At 32.0% G+C, this 22,537-nt stretch overlaps 2 protein-coding genes across 3 annotated transcripts; one reads left to right on the forward strand and one right to left on the reverse strand.

Moving 5' to 3' along the window:
- The first annotated feature begins 242 nt into the window (after window positions 1-242).
- LOC126852117 (proline-rich nuclear receptor coactivator 2-like) lies at window positions 243-17,070 on the forward strand. Its single transcript, XM_050596603.1, has 3 exons — window positions 243-381; window positions 2,604-3,212; window positions 16,289-17,070. The coding sequence occupies exon 2, from the start codon at window positions 2,684-2,686 to the stop codon at window positions 3,134-3,136; it is 453 nt and encodes a 150-aa protein (XP_050452560.1). The 5' UTR covers window positions 243-381; window positions 2,604-2,683; the 3' UTR covers window positions 3,137-3,212; window positions 16,289-17,070.
- On the reverse strand, window positions 16,440-21,374 carry LOC126852104 (cytoplasmic dynein 2 intermediate chain 2-like). 2 transcript variants are annotated; one of them, XM_050596585.1, is made up of 9 exons: window positions 19,892-21,374; window positions 19,670-19,754; window positions 19,143-19,358; window positions 18,836-19,070; window positions 18,543-18,744; window positions 18,258-18,457; window positions 18,050-18,192; window positions 17,178-17,380; window positions 16,440-16,630 (listed from the first exon to the last, which is right to left on the reverse strand). In XM_050596585.1, the coding sequence occupies exons 1-9, from the start codon at window positions 19,948-19,950 to the stop codon at window positions 16,561-16,563; spliced, it is 1,413 nt and encodes a 470-aa protein (XP_050452542.1). In that variant the 5' UTR covers window positions 19,951-21,374; the 3' UTR covers window positions 16,440-16,560. The 2 variants fall into 2 exon arrangements, with proteins under 2 accessions (XP_050452542.1, XP_050452543.1); XM_050596586.1 differs by having other exon boundaries at window positions 19,560-19,754; window positions 19,892-19,955.
- Window positions 21,375-22,537: the final 1,163 nt, after the last annotated feature.

Below are 22,537 nucleotides of genomic sequence, written 5' to 3' on the forward strand. Positions count from 1 at the left end.
TGTTCGACGAGCGAGGGGAACGCTCTGCGTCAGAGAATAGGCCGCGCGAAAGCGACGTTAAAGAGGCAGGAGGAAGGAGACGCTAAGGTGGCGAACGGTCACCGGATGTGGTCGAATTTGCGAGGAACGCGAACTGGGAGGACCGCGAGAGAAGAGGAACTCGAAGCGAGGTAGCATCGCGCTAACAGGTTTTTGGAGTGCCCCGCCGCATATTATTCCTTCGCATCATCGTCATCATCATCATCATCATCGTCGTCGTCGTCGTCGTCCCCACCATTCTCTACCCCGACTACTGTGATTATTGCGCAGTTGAAAAACTTGAGCATTGACGCCGAGGAACGTGGGATATCGCCTCCGAGAGGCAATCCGCGAAAATTAACGGTGAGAGAAACTGCGTCTTCTTTTTATTATATTCTCGTTTCCGCTCGAGAATAATCTCGAAATGCGTCCAGGAAACCGATACTTCAAGAGGAGGGAGGGGGGAGGCAAGGGGTCGGATCATTCTAAAGCGTAGAAATAAGATAAGGAACAAAGAACGAGTCATTCTAAAGCGTAAATATGAGATAATAACAGAGACTGTATATGCTGCGTGTATGTATGCACGAACTCGGCCTTAATAACGTAAATAATGTTTTATTAATATGAATATCTCTATATTCTTTCTATAAATCTCAATGGGTGTAAAGTTTTGGTTTAACTTCTAGCCATCTGACTTATATTGTTTTATGAATGATGCTTTCTTTAATTCTCAATGAACGTAAATAAAGAATTAAAATCGATGACCGAATGATTTTTATATTAATTATTTATGCCAAAATTTTTCACACATTTATGGAAAATAAAACAAGTGAACAGATATTTGTATAAACTATAAACGCAACAAAATAGTATTTATTCAAATATATTTATAGATATTTACTATAATTCATATATATTTGCGATAATTCTATTTATAATGATATTATGGTGATAATTAACAATGAAATTAATAATGAAATTGATTTCACTCTTATGAAAAGTATCCAGCCAGTGTGTATCCTTAAAGAATAGAGTATCTTAAAATGCATCACAATGCTTTGAAAAAAATGCTCTTTCTTAAACATAAATATTTGAAATATGAAATGATAATTATTGCACATATTGCAAAATGTTTATTCAAATTTTTGCATGTACACATTGCTCTTGCTCTTATTTATTTATTTCTTTTTTCCTTTTTCTTACGTTTTACTGTTTCAGGATCTTCCTTGATCTTCTTTGATGCTTGCTTATAAATATATTTGCTGTAATTATATTTTATAATGATAATTAACAATGAAATTGATAAGTATGAAATTGATTTTGCTGTTATGAAAAGTATCCATCCAGATGTGTATCTTTAAAACAAGAAGAGTCTTAAACGCATCGCAATGCTTTGAAAAAGAGTTCTTTCTTAAACATAAATATTCGAAATACGAAATGATAATTATTGCGCATATTGCAAATTGTTAGATAGCAATTTTAAATAATATCTTATTACGATATATAATAATAGAATTATAATATAAATTATACATTTTTATCTTATCTAAACACATTAATAAGCACCAGTACTCATTTTTTGTTGCGATTAAATGCTGCAGTCCATAATGTTTACGTAGAGATAAATGCACGTCTTATTGAGGATCATTGCAACGCTTTTTATTTTTATGTAAACACGCAAATGAAATTATATCCTATAGAAGTCATAATGTCGAGATGAATGAAGTTTACAATATGATGTATTATTTCATTTCATGTTGCATTATAAGTATAATATTTGTGTTTCTGTTTCAGTATATTCAATGTCTTAATAATCGGATATAATCAGCATAACATTTATGATATCTTATGTTTTTACAATAAATTTTAAAAAATGGTATAAATTCTGCTTTTTATATAGCTTTAATATTTTTTTAATCTTTGAACATGAAAAGTATTTGGGAAATCTGGAATTCTTTTGTACGTGAAGAGATTTCTTTTGTATCTGGAAAAATCAGAAAAGTTTTATGAAAATTTTTTGGGTTTCAGGAAATTAAAAAAAAATTTTTTTTGATACTTTTGCTTTTGTATTGTAAACAGTCAGCAACTCGCCAAAAAAATTGAAAATTATGTTTAACATATATTATAAGTATATATCTTTGTGTCTGTTTATATACTTAATGTCTTAACAAAATATTGAATATGCAGCATATATTCTTTATTGTTATTTTTAATGATAAAAAATGTTATGATAAAAGATGTTATACAAGCAAAAAGTATTCGTCTTTTGAAAGTTATTCAATTTTTTTCTTTTTTTTTCTTGGTACATTTGCAAATGTAGCATTTGAAATTTGGGAAGCTTTATGTTTTTCCTTAAAAAAAAAACGCATACAATAAAAAATTTTATTTTAGAAAGTTGCACTAAAAATACTTTTTGAAATATTCTCTTTACCTAGAATTTTTAATTAAAAATATCTGAAAGATAGGAAGTTTTCAGAGAATTTTTTCACAAGATTTGAATAGACACTTTATTATAAAAAAAAAATCAGAGGATATAAAAAAATGCAAATTACAGTTGTTTCGATAAACTTCTTTTCCTATTGCAGGCCGACGGATTAGTCGGTCTTGTGAGGAGGGTGAGTGACGAGGATACGAAGACGAGAAAAAAAAGACAAACATCCGAGCCATGACGAATTCCGCGCCCAAGTTAGACAACGCCAAGGTGGACCGACAGGCCTCGCCAAAGGTCGGATATCAATTCCAGTACAATCATCATCATCAGCATCATCGTTCCAACAGTAAATCATCGCCGTTCCTGTATAAGAACGGCCGCCACGCCGCTAAAAACACCAGAGACGGCCGGCAAAGCTGCAGCCCGTATAGCTCGTCATTCAAAAGTCCGAGGAGCTCGCCTCAACAACAACAATACTGTGAACAGCGCAGTCCAAGCAGTAGCCCGACGAACAACAGCTTTTACGCGGGCGCTAAGTTCTCTGAAACACCATCGCCAGCGAGTGTGCCCAAACCGCCAAGTCATTGGACGAGTACGGTGACTGGATTGATGAACGGTTGTCATCAATCGAATAACGCGAGCGACTATTCGAGACAACTACGTATAATGTTAAAAGTTCAGGCCTGATACCCAGAAATTAAAAACGCGTCCACCGCCATCGTTCGAGAAGGGAAGCAGCCGTCAGCAACTTTTAAAGAATCAGGTACGGTAGGAAATCATCGTCGATAAGACATCGGCCAAGAAGATAGCGGGAATAATAATAATAATAATGATGATAACGACGAATGATGGTGACACCGTGTGCAGGTCGTACACACGGGTTTTCAATTTTATCGCGCGAGTGGATATCGTAATCCGTTCTTTATGCTAAGCTACACATCCAGCATATAAACTTTAACCGTAGACTATACATACGGCGGGATTATGACGCGATGCATCGGTGTGTCCCGATGTCGCCATCGATGTGTGTGTGCGCGTTCGTGCATGCGCGCGATAGAGATACATGCATTATATATGTATATTGCGTTCTTTGGAACTCTCATCACGCGCCATTATACGCTGTGACAAAATGTAAGTAATATTGTATTTTAGATTATCGTATACCGCTAAACTTTCAACACAAGGAGAGCCCTACGTACGTACATACATATACTATATATACAACATCGGAACACACAGAAAGAGAAAGTACATTCTCAGTCTAATGATACAAGTGGACGAGCGAAGTTGCGCTTCGCGATTCTGTCATACGAGATGTGCTTCAATATCGACGCGTTGAAAAAGGTGTCTAATAACTCTTTGCGATAACTCTTTTTGAAACAGCTTTGAAACCTCACGTTTCGCATTGCTCTCAAGACACCCAGTGTTTCCGCGCGCGTTTTTATCTCGTCAAACTCTAATCATCCTAGCAGCAACATTGGAAACGAAACAATTTGCTGCTTTATAGCACGGAAATGCTGGATAAATGATTATTTGTTTAATAGTCGCCCGACTAATGATCATTATCAATATATCACTTTATTAACAGTTTCTTTACCATTTTGGTATAGATTAATTTCAAGTAACCCTTTTTAATTTCAGTTTATTTTTTCTTTTTTTTTCTTTTTTTTTGTTGAATTTATTTTAATTTTATTTTATATATATGTGTTTTTTTTTTTCTTTTCTTTTCTTTTCTTTTCTTTTGCTATTCTGCTGCATTATTCGACGTGAAATAAATATATAAGATATAAGTTTTGAGTTTCATAGTGCACGTTAGGAGAGTGGTAGTTAAATGTGTAAACGACAAAACAGAAAGGATCGAAATTACAGGAGAAATCTGAGTGATAGACGAAGATTCACGAATGATTACGAATGAATGCTTTGATTGTATGAATGTTTCGGATATATTATAATAATCATTACGACATTGTATTAAATCCAAATTTTGATCAAATTTTTCGTGCTCGTTTCTCAGCATGTTTCAATAAAATCTCACTAATATAATTGATAATTTATAACTTTATATAACTTTAAGATTTATTTTTATTATATCAAGGGAGAGACGGGTAAAGAAATCGAGAGATAAGGAGTATTGTCAGATTTGATCGTTATAAAGACAAAATATTTCTCTTACTCATAATCGATTTATAACACATTCAATTTGTTATAAATTGCTCTTAATGTAATGCTATTAATGTGATTGTCGTGATGATCATTTTGTTGTGTTTGTAAAATTTAAGTACTAACATATTATTATGATACTTTAGACATGAAGGACGAGAGTTTTTTAAGGGGAAAGAGAACACATTATCGTCGCCGTTATCTAATAGTCTTGGTTAACTAACGTTTCATTAGGTGATTATCTGTCTATTCTTAGATCGTAATCATAGCTATAACAGAGAAATAGGACTTGATAACAACAGTTAAAGAACAGTTAATACTGTGTCCCTATTAACGGATGGAGATTCATAAGTAAAGAAAAGCCAGGAATAAGATTTAACAATAACCGACGTTGACTCGACCCGTCCTTAAAGCGTTCTTTCTACGAGTTTACGGAAAGTTTTGTTATGCTAACAGGTTTAGGAAATAGGGCGATAAAGTTTTTCGTTGTTTATAATACTTTACGGGCGCAATTGTCATATCAAACTCGCATCTTCTATCTATATTGGACAAGTAAATGGACTTAATCTACTGTAATACACAATAACGATAACAATAATATTAAGGGTAAATAATAACAATGATAGTAGTAAGATAAGGCCTTAACTATATAACAGCGTGGAGAATACGATTGTGATTTAAGTTTTTATAAAATTTGTGTTTTTTTTTTTTTTTTGTAATAAGCGAAATTATTTCTAGCCACAGACTGAGCAACATTATTTAACGAAGTATTTTAATTAATGTTATTCTTTTTTCTTTTTTTTTTCTTTTTTTTTTTTTTTAAGTTTCCTCATAACTTGCAATAATTTTCTTGCAACATTTATTTATATACATTTATTTTTCTTCTTTCGTCAATTCTTTTTTCGATAAGCGAATAATCTTAGATAGAATGAGTTTATGGAACGGTTGTGAATGTGAGACATGGAAAAAAATAGACTCACAAGTGAGGAGGATGCAAGATATTAATAGAAAGATAAAGAAATGATATCAAAATATGCAATTTCGATTTTTCGATTGCTCGCTCCGTATATTTATAGTTTTGTAAGACAAAATCTGCAAAATATGATGCGCGCGCGCAATATCTATAGCAGTTGATACATAATCGTGCGTTGAGCTAACAATCGATCGATTTGATTTATGACGTCGGAGATTATTGAAAGGAAGTATATATTTCTATATACGAATAGACGGGTACTTGTCGATTGTAACTCGATTGTACGTGAGATCTTTTTTTTTCGGTGTTAAGTGCCGTGCTGAATGACTCGAGAGAGCAAATCGATATCCCGGGATACGCACGAGGAGAAAGTTTGAAACTTGTTTCCTTTTGCCTTCGGACTTCGATTTATATGCGCGAAGAATTGCCAATCCAGAGATTATTTTTATATGATTGGGACGCACTTTCACATTTGGAATTTATTTTGTTTATCATCAAAATGATAATGAATCTAAATATATATCTTTACATGAGAATCAGTCGGAGAAAATAAAATTACCACGTTGAAATTTAATTACGTGGTAGATTACGAGGAACTAAAAGAAATAAGCGTAATAAAAATGCAATCGTTTTGCATTATATGTATATTCTTTTTTTTTTTCGTTTCTTATCTTATTCTTCCGCGAGTTTTACAACGATTACAGAATAATACTGGTTAACATCTCGGGGCCCCTCTTAAATTTATGCTTTGCTTTTCAACAAAACATTGCATATCCGGTTACTGTATATATTAACGCATAGCTCGTCTATTACCGATAAATTCGTGCCGTTTTTTGAAGACATTTAATTTATTCTTCTTTTATACTAATTATTACTTTTCGTGAATCTATATACTTTTCGCAAACAACAGTGATCATATACGGCTTTTACAAAAGTCGGCGAATCAATTAGCCCGATCGTTAGATATAAAAAAAGCGAAACTGCGTCTCGAAACACATTGTGATATTTAATGGCCCGTAAGAGTCTTCGAACCAGTATGCTTCACGGTCGTCGAGATAAATCGTCAAGGTCTCAGAATTCGCGGTAGATTCATTGAGCGAGAGAGAAACGAATTAAACACTGCCGTCCGGTGAAAGAGAGAGAAAAAGAGGATAAATTAAGCGGAAACATACGTATTTATTATTATAAAGACGCGCATGCCAATCAGTCTCACGATCCCGGAATAATAATGTGTAAATATCAGCTGTATAAACAGAAATTGTATAATTTCGATTGTATAAATTTTCCTCTGTAAAATTAATGTACATATGCACGCGTGAATCGTCCGATCGCAGTCGATAGTAATAACAATTTTTGTTTTATTTGTCGAGAACGCGAGAATCACGAGTTGAACATTTTTGTGAAAAGCACGCGCACATATAATCGGCATTTTCAGAGGTATGTGTGATTGGTGCCAGGCTCGATTTTTCCCTATCGATTTTATGGCGCAAATGTACAACCGGAAAAAAAAAACGCGAATAACGAACGAGACGAATGAGGTTGGAAGGAGAAAAAAGCAGAACAGTAAAAAAATCAGTCGTTTAACGAGAAGAGTCGATGAGAAATTAGCTGTGATGATGATTCAATAGATACTAATTTTTAATTGATAATACACTAATCAATATAATACATATGTGTGTGTGTGTGTGTGTGTGTATGTGTGTATGTGCGCGCGCGTATCTGTGTATGTATGTACACATATGTATGATATGTATATTATACATATATGATAAACCAATATAGAGAGAGAAAATAGAAGTAACGTTTAAGTACGATAATTATGAGAATAATGATGTTAATAGTTGGATAAAATTATGACGATAAATAAACGAGCGAACAGAAAGAAGAGAGAAAGAGAGAGAGTGTGTGTGTGTGTAAGAGAGAGAGAGGAGGGGGGAGGGAGCAAAGAGAAGGAGCCTTCTTCTCTCTGTCTCTTTCGCTCTTATAAAAGAGAGCATAACATCTCCGTATTCTTCACGCTTTAATATTAATTAAACGTAAATTTTTGACAGTTCGATAGTACTATCAATACGGACGCGCTCGGAAGCTCGAGAGTTTTGGGCGCGATCGAGAGAAAAGAACAAAAAAAAAAAAAAGAAAGAGAGGGGCACAATAATCCGAGCGTATCTAGCTCGTGGCTTTAAAAAACGCGATTCAATTGTCGTGATTATAAGACATACACACACAAATATAGCTGATAATCGTAGTTTATAATTGCAACGTGCCGACGTGCAGTTGGGTCGTCCCGAAAAACGTGGATCGACGAAAAGCGATTTTCAAATGAGCGATCATCACTACTGTGGCGATCCTTAATTAAGAAAGCATGCATTTTAGGAGATCAAGCGTTTTGAAGCGTGTGTCTACTAACACTTGATTAGATTTGCTTCGTTTCTGGGAAAAGAAAAGAAAAAAACATCGAGTACAATCATGTACGATCTCTCTTTAAAGAGAGCTCGACAAAGAAACGCCAAAAGTCCGAGCAAGATCATGATCTTTTTTTTTTATTCGAGAAAAAATGTACAGATGGGGGACGACCCATTTATCGGTCAACATACAATTGTGATATTGTAATGTACAAAATCGCAATATAGGGCTTGGGCTTAATTAAGTGCGGGAGACTTTGAAAGCCGGTGAGCATGAAAAGAGGATAGGAAGGACCGTCTTCAAGGCGATCGCGATAAGTTTACGAACGTTTTGCGTTGCATTTATCGAGACGTGGTAATCGATGAGGCTCGTACATTGGGATATTTTATTGATGCTTTCGATAAATTCTCAAGATTTCTCTAGTGATTGATACTTGACTACTTTCACAAAACGGATTTTTGAGCGAAAGGACTATACTAACAATAAGTCGTTTTTTTGAAGAGGTATAAATTCTTCGACAAATTTGCAATTTTTCCATGGTAAAGAAATGTACAATGATAAAATAAGCATCGTTTTATTTACAGAGTCAAACCAGATTCCGTCGCAAGTAATTTAGACTCGAAGTGCATTTAAGCGTTTCACTTTCTAGCTATATTTTTTGGTAAACACAAAATACATAATTAATCTCAATTAGTAAAAGACTTGAGAATTTCACTTTTTCTCAGAATAGAAAATTTTGATTACATATATTCTGCTTTCGCTGTTTTTGTCTAAATTATTAATGTATCGTTTTGTTAGTTATTTTACTTTTCGCTCATATTCTATTGGCATATAATTAAAAAAAAATAGATGATATTTCAAACATTTTGTTCGTGCTTCCTCTCATAATAGTAGTAGTAGTAATAATATATAGTAGTAATAGAATAACGAAAAAAGGAAGAGAGAAGGAAAAAATGCTGTTAAAATTTTACGATGCTTTTTACAGATTTTTCCTAAATTTTCTTACCAATACTTCTTAGAAAGGTATGCAATATAAGGATAAAGAAAATCGCTTTGAAACTTTCAGGAAGAATTCTTTGATATAAAGTTGATTTTTTTTTTTTTTTTTCTTTTTCATTTTAGATTAGGTTCCTTCGTAATTTTTCTCTGTGAGGGGGACTTGTTTCTTGAACAAATATAAAATATAACATGGAATGGACTGGTTCTTGGTGAACGTTTGTGAATGGAATAGGATGTTAAATTTGCATATAGCTTTTTAACAAATAATAAGTTTTCGCATAAGAAAGAGTATTAATTTTTTAATGCTTCTTTTATCTGTAGTGAAGTATATGGTACGCTTTTTAAGGAAAGTCTTTGTAGACACAAGAACGAACAATTGATATAATTTTTCATTTTTTCATGTAACGCAACAGTTAGGCGGTCCTTTTTTATTCATTTCGCTTTGTTGACAAAAATTTAAAAATGTTTTTATGAATGATGAAATAAATAGATTATTTGAAGCATGCAAACTTGCGAATATTGATCGTCGTAGAGAGCAATGCGAGCTACTTGAATACGTAAGCGAAGATATTGAAGCTCATTGAGAAAGAAACCAAGGTGTTCGAACAGATTGCCGAGCTTTCTCACGATTGCGCCTCGAATTTTCCACTTTTCGTTTGATCGACAAAGAGGAAAATTCTTGGGGAAGCGTTCTGCGAGAAAAATTTGAAACTTTTTAGTGTCCAAACTCGCATACGCTCGCGTCTTATCATACCGAGCACTGATCATAACAGGGACACAAACACAAGTCACACGAAACACTATGTCGATTAATTACATAAGCCTTAAATTTAGGATTAAGTTTACAGAGCGAAACGAAGGAGAAAAGGAGAGAGGAAAAGAAAGAGAGCGAGAGAGTATAATTGTTGTACCGAAGCACTTTTTTTTATGATCTAATGTTATAAATTATTCAGAATCAGTTTTAGAATCGCGACAAGCGACGCATAACTTTTTTTCTTCGCGATATTATTTAATTTTTAATATACTCTTCGACGAGAGATATAATACATTCCTTCGATTTTTTTCTTCTCTCCGCGAATTTGTATCGTTTGCGTTTTACGCTAAATTTTGTCGCGTGCCTCTTTTCGTATCGCTCACCGTCTTATTTCTCCGATATGAATTTTTTTTTTTTTAATTTAATTTTAAGTTTTATTATTAAAAATTGTCGAGGCACGAACTTCGATCTCAATCGTTTCATCTCGCCAAATATGATTTATTGGGATTGTATAAGCGCGTGTGATAGCACATTTGCATATTTACACTCTGGAAAAACATCGCATGCGAATGCAGAAAAGGAATGGATAAAATTGGGCGTATGTAGCCATTATAAATCAACATTTCTAATGTATAATACTTGATGTATAATACTTTTTTTTAATTCAGATAAAGCTACAGGCTGCATCGGGAAGACAAATAGATCATGCAAATAAATCAGAAATTGTTCATTATCCTCTTCTGTGCATCTTCGTAAACGTGCGATGCGTTTCTGGTGCGAAACCGTATTGAGTGCTTACACGCGTCTATATGTATACCCAGTGAACGTTTGATTTAAAAGACATTTCGAGGCGCTAGATAGTTTGTTTACAAGTGTGTGGTCGGACATAACGTTTGTTGACGACGGCGGGAGGGAGAAGTTTCTTCGCCGCTTTACAAAGCGTTTCGCGCACATTCTCCTTGAGGAGGATCAACCCGTCGACGACAATATTTTTTATCCTTCCTTCTGCCGCCGTTTACACGGCCGCGTGACGCGACGATGCGAGAAAGAGAAATACGTCGGATAATTTATACGTATACAAGAGGATGCGATACTTTGGGATGACGCGTCTCGCAAGAGATAGGATAGATATTTCTCAAAATACGGAAAATGCACGAAATGTCTCGTATCGTGGCGTTCGTGTTGCCGACAACGAAGAAAAGATTGTTCGCCAGTACGGCGAGAAAATGCATTGACTATTTGAGCGAATCGAGAGACCATGTACCTTGATATATATACAATATAAATATAATTTAGCGTATTTCCAGAGAGAAAGAGACGATGAATGTTTGTGTGAATATATGCGAATGAATACGATAGAATGAATGTGTGCCAAAATCGGAAAGATCGAAAGAAAGAATGAAAAAGAGGATTGAGAGTAAAAAGAATACAAAATATATATAGAAATATATATATCTACAAAGAAAGAGAGAGAGGGAGAGAATATATATATATGTATGTATGTGAGCAAAAGAGCTTCCTTCTCCATGGACACATTTATTCTGTTGACTCATCATCGAATTTTTTAATAAAATATTGATACCAATGGTTTAGTAAAAGAGAGAGAAATAAAGGATAATACGCGGATATATACTATTAAAAGTATATTATCAAGTAAGCGTTGAATGTACTTTTACATGCCTACGCTTGATTCATATTAATCTTTATTTATCTCTTAATAAATATTTGGCTTTATAGAAGCAATGACGAATATATAAATACATGGCGCAGTAATGAAAAAATTATTCGGAGAAGGATCACCAGAAAAATGTGTCATTTTAGATTAAAATTGTTTTCGCGCGCGCATGGCACAAATTTATATTGTAAGACGATTGATCGTCGTTATAAACGGCATACGAAATGCGAATTCTCTTCAGCGCGCGTGAAAGCAACTTTCTCATTCGATAAATAAGCATGTGTGTAAGGTTCTATTTTTCCTCTTAATTTCTTGACGCACGGAGGAAGGGGGAATATCTGTACGCACAATCTGGCTATTGATAAAGAGATCTCATCGCGCGATCATTAATATAATGAGTTATCTTGAATTCTTAAAATTTCGATTTTGTTCGATAATGATTTAAGCCGATGATTAATGGTGTCTTATTTTAAAGAAGATATACCATCATATGTTTGAAACTATAGACAAGATTTTCTGCCGATCAATTCTTTTTAGACATGCTGGCATAAATTTTTTTGAAAGGCTATCGTTGTTTTATAGTATCGCGCGCGTGAATACGAATAAAACGAGTATTATATATAATATAAACATTTTAATAATGTATATACTTTTAATAGAATTACTAGAATTTATATTTATTTTAAAAATTTATATATACTTATATTTTTATATTTAAATGTTAGCGCTGGATTCGCATATTAATTTTTCGGTACTAATCTTACAAAGATGAGAAAATTTGGTACACAATTTAGCGTTAAATGAATATGTATTTTCAAAGTTAAATCGATGACGTCAAATCAGTAAGAAAGTTTTATGCAATTTTACGATAGAGATCATTCTCTGCGCACGTCATATTCCTCCCTCTTTCGAGCATACAACCTTGTTTTTTTGCGTCTATTTTTTCTTCTACATTTGTTTGTAAGTTTACACTTTATACTTGAGCATCGCTGAATTATTTCCCGAAACTCTGGTCTGCTTTAATGGAACAATGTTAGAAATACATATTATCGCGAGAGATAGAGAAAGAGAATGTGTGCTTTGATATTTCGCGAGTTGTTTCTTTTAAAAGTGGATAGTGTGAGAGCGCAATCTCGAAAAACTATGAATATAAATGAGACGCGGGAATCAATTGACTTGACACGTGTATTTTTAAGAGAACTAAACGCTTTTGAAAGAAACACCTCGCTTATATGTAGTGCATACATTTTGTATTTGCAAAAATTTTAAAGGCGATGGTAATCCAACAAGCGTATGCGATCTTGAAGAATAATAATGTGCGAGTTATGTTATGATTATCGCACAGGTTGACGCGAAATTGTAAGAAAAACTTGCATGAATAATGATGTTATCTTTTTGTCGATGCAAAATGTATACCTATATGAGATTGCGAGGAGATAACGGTATTGTTTCGTTGTCTAAAGAAAGAGATAGTGTGAAAGAGAGCGAGAGAAAGAGAGAGAGAGAAAATGGAAGAGATAAAGAACTGCGAATCTATTAGAGGAAGTTAATAATAGTTAGTAAGAATATTGAGTCGCGATCTCTGTGATGATGATAACAACGTTGACAATGACAATGATAAAGATTTTCCCTGCTCCGTGTTTCTCTGACAATTTCTGTCGTGGACATGTGATGAGATGCAATTAACCCTCGAGGTTTCTAGAGTACATAAGATATAGAGTCGTAATCTACTATGTAGCAATGTAAAAGAAAAAACAAAAAGTTAATACTTTTAAGGTCTGACTGGAGCGTAATAGACATCATGTATTATATTGCGATTAAAGATTAAGCTCTTTACACACGAGGAGGGATCATCGAGCGACGATGATTATGAGAGGATAGTAATATAGACGATGATAGACATTTAAAGATGTAAATAAGCGAAATAAAAATGCGCATGAAGAGGATATCCTCGAAAACGGACAAGAGAGGGAGATAATTATTTTGCTACGCGAGAAGAAAGGAAGACTTCCGGAAGCTGTGCAAAGTGTTCTCATTGGCAAGTCGGTTCAAGCGGTTCAAGATCCAAATACCACTTCGACCGATTGCAGAGATCGCTCTTAATCTTGCGCAATATCTGCAAATGCGACAAGGCAGAAGAGGGCGAAAAAGAAAGACGACGGAGGAAGACAAAGTGGCAAAGGAAGGAAAGAAGATTCGTCGTTCGCGCAAAAACGAGATCTATCGATCGTCTGTCCATCCAATAACGATTCGATATCAGAGGTTTGCATTCCCGACAATCCATACCGGACAATTCTTGCAAGAGAGTCATTTCCGCGATTCTCATTTGCGAGAACAATAACGAGAGCTGCAAAAATCATGGTTTTCAAAAGAGAACGAAAAAAATTATCTTCGGTTCTGAAGTATTCCAGCCAATGATCTAGAACAAATAATTTACAGCCAAGAAAAAAACCTTTACCTGCTCTTGAAGCAAGGGAGATTCAAGGGAGAAGAGGGAATGTTGTACTGAAATCGTGGCGATAGTATCATCGTGATTGCGCGAGAGGCGAGGAAGGTCATATGAATAATTAGCTGATCGCCACCTTTCAACGCGCATCTCATTGTTTTCACCGCGAAACAATCGTCTCGTGTTTGCGCGTCCGACGAGAAGAATGAAGAGTTGGCAAGAAAGAGAAAGAAGAGTGGAATGGAAGGTTGACGGATGCTAAGTTTGCTATTGCGTTCTATCAAGAAGCTGTGCACTAGAAATCGTCATAATTTTCTTTGTCTTTATTCTCGACATGTATAAGAAAAATATGTGAAGATCGATGGAGATTGAAAGAATTAGGAGATGGAGATGATTATAGAAATCCGAGACCGAAAAACGAAGACCATGGCGTTTTGAAAAGAACAACGTATAGACATAATAAAGTTGGAGGCTTTCCGGAAGTTATTCGCTTAATACGTTCGGCAAGAAACTTGAAGAGTCTTGCTTATGAGCGTAACTGTTTATATCATACTTTGCTTTGCACGTTTATAATGCCGGTGCGTTTCTCGAGGAAGAAACAAAATGAGAAGTACATAGCAGAGATTCGACAAAGAAGAGTGGCGCAATGAAACGGAGGAGAAAGCGAAAGAATTAGGAAGAAGAGTAAGAAAATGCAAGTTTTTCGGGTGTGAATGAGCATCAAGATATGGAGCAAAGAGCGGGGCAGCAAGTATATATGAAAAAAGCTCTCCGTTCGTTAGCAGAGCGATATCTTGAGTCTGAATAAGTGATTGAAGCGAATGTCAAGATCTTCAAGAAAAAAAAAAACGGACCAAAAAATGTCTTTTTGAATACAAAAGGCACCAAAAAAATTATAAATGTGAAGGTGAAATCAGAGAAAGAGAGGGAGAGATTGTGTGTATGAATGTACGAAAAATACGGGAAAAGAAAGAGTCAAAGGGAAAGAGCTTGACGAAGAAAAGAAGTGGAAAAAATTGAGAGCCAAAGAACAGAGTCGAGAAATTGGCGTGCAATAATATCCGATAAATTGATTCCGGTTGATGATAACTAGAGAAATAAACGTGGAGTTTCGATTCCTCGATCAAGCGAAGAAATCCAAGGAATCTTTGTGCAACAGTCGAGTAGGCGGAATAAACCGTAGTGAGTTTTACTAGAACTTTCCGTTCCCGAGAATATATGATGACTTCCAGAATATATTTCAGCGCAGCATGATTATACATCTACTTATAGGGGACGGAGTTCATATATTTCAAAATGTTTATGTGAATCATGTGTGACACACATATTCATATCATTGTTAAACAAAAAGAGAAAGAAAGAGGAGCGAGAAAGAGAGAGAGAGAGAGAGAGAGAAAGCAAGCGCGTTAGGAGGATAACGGATGATGAAGATAGGGAGAAGTAGTAGAAGAGGAGATCAGTTGCAGACTCGTCTGACGAGTTTCGCGTAAAAAGGTGCTGTCACTTTTAGAAGACATGAAAGAACCTTTGAAGTTTGTACGTGTCGAAGAGAACGGAGTCAACATCTTTCCATGAGAAGCAAAGAAGGAAATCATTAAGATGTAGTAGAAGAACCTTTCAATTATCCCCCATTCGTTCTTCCTTTCCTTATTTTTCCCTTCGTTCAAAACAAGAAAATTATTTTACAATCAATAGGAAAAACTGAAGAAAAAAAATATCTTAATATGCAACTTTTGGACATCTTCAAGATTCGCAAAATATTTAACGAGAGAATTACCTTTATTTTTGTTCACCTACCATTTCCCTACCTTATTACATTCCATTTTAATCCAGATTCTCCCGATTAATCCTTTTATTTTTTTTAGGGTCCCTTCCGGGGATCCGCAAATGCATCACAACGGTGGTACATTCTCGGTCAAAGCAATAAACATATGCACAAATGTGAGATTAATCCAAATTGTCCTTATCAGGACAAACTTCACAAAAAAACTGTCCTTTTAAGGACAAGGAACATCAAAATATTTGCAATATAAAAAACTGTCCTTTTTAGGACAAATCTTCATCGTACCTGAAATATAATAAAGTATTTTCTCCTTATATATAATTTCCTATTAAATTATCTCTTTTCAGATCGCATAATTGTATAATCTTATAAATACACATAGAGGTAATAAATTTATTTATATAGTATTACATAGTTTATAGAGTGTATATTATTAGATTTTTCTTTATTAATATGATTCTTTTTTAATAGCCAAATAGCCCAAATGTCAGCATAGATTTGTTATTAGAATAATCTATACTCATTTCTTGGTAAGATTGCAAAGTACAAAATATATTCGTTATTAAATTCGTTATCAAATAATTTTGCATGAAACAAATGTGTACATAATACATATAATGTTTCTAACTTATCATTTTTGTTTCAGGGATGATCCTTGAACTTTGTGGATTTTCAATCTTAAAAAAAAAACGATGCGTCTAATCTGAGAAACATGTTGCCAAGAATTATGTGTGCGTCATTGTTCCTTATCTATTGAGGAATAAGAAATACGCTATGACATATAAGAAGAGAAAAAATCAATGTTTCGTAATAGTTTATTTGCGTAAAAACGTGGATATACACGTGCAATATAGAGTATATGTAGTAGTGTCAGTCCATTCAGCAAATATCGCAAGTAACCGTCGATCAGAGTTATGTTCAAAACAAGTGACGTGGAAATTTCCATATTTCAACATTTGCCCGAACATCTCCAACAGCCAGAATATCTCTAAAATAAGTAAAATAAATATTAATTTCTATAGTATATAATTTTTTATCTCGATATTTTTTTTAATCTCATGCGTTGGATACTTGCGTTACATTATTGTGCAATCGCATTTGACGTGATAGATGGAAAAGACAATCATTTTTTATATGTAAGTATGTATAAAAAATAAGTAAAGAACAGTGTATATACTAGTTCTTGTTCTGTTATCTTCATATTAATAGTTATTTAGGCATTAAAAAATGCAGAAATTAAATATACGTATTCCAACGCAATCAATTAAAATATTAAAATTTTATTCTAGACTTTTTAGTCTATTTATATTTTATATGTATAATTGTACACTACCATTTTTTATAAATTTCAGCTAGTCATGTTATCTATATTTTTTTAATAAAACAAAAAATAAAACTATAAAGGAAAATACACATATGCCAAGAAAACTTATAAGCAAGTTATAAAAATCCTAACAATCGAATCTAAAATTAGAAAAAAAGAGAAAGGAGTTTTTGAACGATGAATCATCCGGATTTAATTATCTTACGTGTACCTCTTAGAATTGACGCGTAAGCTGCTGATGCTTTGTTTGCTAGTAATTTCGAATTTTGCACATGTCATGGGTTTAGCATTCGTGACATTGTAGAATTTTATATACGCATCCGCTCCGTACGCCGCAAATATATCCTGATTGCCAATCATCCATGTTAATCCCACGACTGTATTGTCCACAGAAATGGTGTGCTGACTGACGTGCTACAAAAGTATGCCCATATAAGACATAATTGCATAATTACAAAATATAAAATTAAAATTGATATTAATACGTAATAGATTTTAATTATTCTTAAAAATTTATCTATCATACATTAATTATGTTATTGCATTTGTTAATGAAACACTTTAAAAGTTTTTATCTTTGACTTTGAAATGATAAATGAATCATTCATAAACGATCGAATACGTCACATTTACACACAATTACACATTCTTACACAAATATTGCATCTATTTTAATATGATATACTTGATATGCACAAGAAAAGTACATTCTCATGCTTCGCTCATATGCTTTTGTAATTGTACGCAATATTTATAGAAAATGATTAATATTTTCACAGTAAAAAATTCTGTAGACTTCAACTTTTCATTTTTTAACTTTTTATGCAGAGAATTATATGTATCTTATGCAGAGAATTTTTAAATGTATAATGCAATACATGTGACTCATTTTTTAAGCTTATTGTGTGTGTTTCAAATATTAACAAATTATTGATTGAAATTTGAAGTGTACACATTCCTTTTAAAGAAATGCATAAAATATTGCTCTTTATTTCCATAGTCCAAAATCGTGCTTATTGTTATATTAAAAAAAAAAATTAAAATGTGATATTAAAAAAAAAAAAAATGTGAAATAGGATTTACCTCGTCAAGATTATATATACGGATTTCTTTATCTGTAGTACTGCTGACAAATAAATCATGTAACGATGAACACTTGATACAGGTAATGCTACCTCCCTGTCTTTCATATTCGTCAATTACGGGATCTATGAGCGTGGCATCTCCTGAAAAATTGACAAGAATATATTTTGTTTATAATGAAAATTTTATGTTTTTAATAGGTACAAACCTTCGATGGAAGTTACACTGTCTAAACTACATTTGTAGATTCCACCACATAATGTTCCAACGATAAATATACTAGAATGTCGTGGAGAAAAATCAAAACTCGTAATGCACAATCCTGCTTCCGCAGCGCGCTCGCGAGTACCTCCAGCGCTCCGTGGCCTAGCATTTTCCACTGGATTACGTTCTTTGACTATCTTGAATCTAAAATATAATAAATATTTACAATTTATTAAATAATAATATATCTACGAAAAAAGAGAGAGAAAGAGAATACAGTTAATAATACCGTTTATGCAACTGTACAGTAGTAAAATTGGCTGTCAATTTATGAATCAGTATATATCCATCTTTGCTGGAACTTAATAATAATGACACGTCGTTCACTGATCTTGGTCTCCAACATACTTGAGATACACAATCGCTATGTGTACATACAAGTGTGGGTGTAATAGAATCATCATTTCTAAGATTCCAGACCAATACGTCCCCTTAAAAAAAAAATTATATAAAAATTTATTAAATATAATAAAATTTAAACTTTTCTTAATATCATTTTTAATTCAGATTGAAGAAACTCACAATTAGACAATCCAGCTGCAAGAATAGAAGGTTCTGTTGGGTGATAACATAATGTTGCAATACATCCATTTGTCTCTAAAGTTTTGGTGGGTTCATCGATGAGATTATCTTCTATTGTTAAATTATATAATTGAATTGTAGAAAGATGATCACACCATGCTTCGTGATAGATATGGCTGAGGCCTACTGCTAATGTACCACCAACTGTGCTCCATGATAGGTCACTTACTTTGATCTACAAAATGTTTGACATTAAGCAGTTCATGTGTATGATGTGATTATTTAATTTTATTAAAAAGAGATATACCTGAGTATCTGATTCTTTCAATGTGTTTATCTTTTTCAATATCTCTACATTAGTAGAAGAAGTTTCTGTAACATTAGGATTATAATCATCAAAAGCATTGCTACCATAAGCTTCGTCAAGAACTTCCAGAATTCCTGGTGTAACTCTTTTTAGAAATTCTGCCAATTTATCATAATCTACTTGTATGTCCGTATTCTGTTTATTTATTGTCTGAATCTAAAAATACAAAAAATATTGCATAAAAAATCACAAAATGCAACACAATAATAATATTTATGATATAAAATTAGTTATTTAAAATAAATGGTATTGAAGCAATAATAATTTAGAAGTTTTTTATAAAAATGAAGTACACAAGACATGAATAAACACTATTTTATATAATATTTAACAATGTTTTATTTGCAATCTCTTTACCATTCACAATATTCATAATTTATAAAGCATTTATTATTTATTAAATATATATAAATTGAATCAAACTCTGAAATTCAATAAAATATAGCATTTTTTATAACAAGAGATACCCCAATACTCCTTGTATCTGTGGTTTGTGTATCATCAGCAGTATAAATTATTTCTGTGGTTTGAACATTTGCAGGTGTTTCCAGTCTGGAAAAATATATATATATATATATATATATATATATATATATATATATATATATATATACAATGTGTTTAATAATTAAAACAAGAGAAAGTGTTAGTGATTTAAAATAATAAATAATAAATTTAAAATAACATACTTTGTTGTAGACAATTCCGAATTGAAACTCACAACGTCAAAGGACTTGGTATTAAACATTTTTCAATAGAATAAATTTTTCCACACCTATCTCTTTTGTTTTAAAATTTAAATATAATTTTTTTTTATTTATTTATAAATGTGCAAGAAACAAAATTATTTCAGATTCACACTCTGCGATTGATTATTTGAACTGTCTCTGAATTTATAGTACATTGAAACAGAATATCAGCTGATTGTGAGAGATAGAACTGCTCTCGCCATCTATACATTAAAGGTAATAACTGCTTGAAGCATAAATTCGACAAAATGATGTTTTTCTTTAGCAGTTGAGCAGATAACAGATTAATATATTTTTATTGTTAGACTCTAGTTAGCTGATTTGAACATCAATGAAATATTAAAAAGTAATTTTGAATTCAATCTTTTAATCTTCCAAACTAATTTTTATTTTTTTAGAGAAATGCAAACACTTCTTGCAGTAAGTATAAACCCAGTAAACACCATTTATTGCAGCAATATAACATGAAAATAACAAATAATATAACACAAGTTATTTATTATAATATAACTGTAATATATCATGAGTATAACAATGAAATATTACTTTTTATTACATCGAACATAACTGCAATGTAACATTGTTATTTTTATGATATATAAATATTTTTCATATAGAGTTGTTATATAACATGATTATTTTAAAAATATGAAATATACATATTACAATATATTAATATGCGTATAATAATATAAATAATATAATATATTTTATTATATAAAAATAGAGGTTTGTTTTTTAATATTTTATTTAAAAATTTTTTATCGCAAATAATATAATTGTTTTTATGCAACGAATGTAACAAAATATTTTATTTAATCGTATATATATGTAAGCTTAAAATCTTCGGTAAAATGAATAAAGATTGATGCATGACGTACGTGATTTCAAACTTGTGCGTTTAAAAGTCAGGTCATATGATAAGTAATATCTTCAAACTTAATGTATAGTCTGATCTCTGTTGAACTTATTATTCCATGAAAAATTTTTACATTAATATTATGCTCAAAGAGTAATATTATTTCTCTCAATATATTATAAAAATAGTATTCTCTTTCTCTTTATTTTCTATTCTATCAACAATTTTGACAAACATTTTTGTCAAACATTTTTTGCTATAAATATAATATTTTTAAAAATATATCTTGTATATAACAACATTATTTTTATAAATGAATATTAGTTATGTACAATAAAGAATCTTACTTTAAATTATTAGTTGTAATATAATTATAATTACAATTAGTACTTGACTATTTTATGTTTAAATATATAATTTCTTATGTTACTTGATTATGACGATTAAATGTTTTAAATCTATACAACTAAAACTATTTTACCACGATATATTTTTCCCTGAGCAATTCGCCTTTGTTACAATATTTTTGATCATACTTTAATTAATAAATGATGCACTTTTATTCACAGATACCGTCGTTGCAGGATAATCCGTTTGCGCAAGAACATAAAATGTAATGGATATTCTTAATTTCTAATCGTGAGTTATCTGGATAAGTCAAATTAGCCGTAAAAGGTTCAGCGTTTACTCGGCATTGTTCACCCTCCTGTTGAAACGGCATACAGCTCGGTATCCCGTACCTTATAGGTGCTAAAAATATATAATACTGAACATATTGCTGTCAAAATCTTGGAGATGTCTTAATGATTTTTAATTGAAAATGTTATTATAGCTAAGTATAATAATGTTTAAAGCATCTTTGAATTTTCAACTATTATAATTTTTTTAATAAAGCTAATCTTATATGAACTGAATGTACAGATATTAACGTAAAATATTCCCCCCCTATGGAATTTGGAAAACATCTTTTAATAGAAGAAAGAAAGAAGATACAAACTTAATAAACAGCATTGAGTTGGACATTCCGAATTAGTTGTACATATTTTAGATGGAGAATCGATAGGGTTAGCCGGAACTGTCCCTGCTAAGATGACTAGTAAAAATGCACTCAACATCAGCAACATAATTGCTTGTAATATAAGCTGTGGAAAATAGAAAATTAATGGTAAAATAATTTTTTAAATCTTAAGAAATATAAGAAAAAGAGAGATGCTTATCAATCATTATATTATCTATTGCAATATATTGTCAAAGATCTTTAATATAATAATAAATACATAACAGTAAAAAAATATATATATGTATAATATAAAATATAAAATACATTTAAAATATAAATAATAAAGTTTCATTGAATCATTCATTTTTAGATTATGTTTTTATATAATATATAAGTATTGATATTGTCTCAGAAAAGAATATCCGGATATGTAATGCGTATGCAATACGTAGGTCGAATTTGAATCTATTAATCTGATTTAGATATTGTTTGAGTGGCCATGAAATTCTATATATACTTTTCTACATTGTTATTACTGACATAGTTATTTTTACTATTCAAAAAACGGATAAATTATAATATATAGAAACTTTTACATATTTATTAACATAAGTTTGTTTTTTAATTAATGATTATTATAAAGTAAAGAAAACTTAAAAGAATAATGAAATTGTTATTTAAATAATAAAAAAAGTTGATCTAAAGATCTTTCTTTAAATAAAAATTT

Source organism: Cataglyphis hispanica, chromosome 9 (assembly GCF_021464435.1).
Source record: "Cataglyphis hispanica isolate Lineage 1 chromosome 9, ULB_Chis1_1.0, whole genome shotgun sequence".
Classification (NCBI taxonomy): Eukaryota; Metazoa; Arthropoda; class Insecta; order Hymenoptera; family Formicidae; genus Cataglyphis; species Cataglyphis hispanica.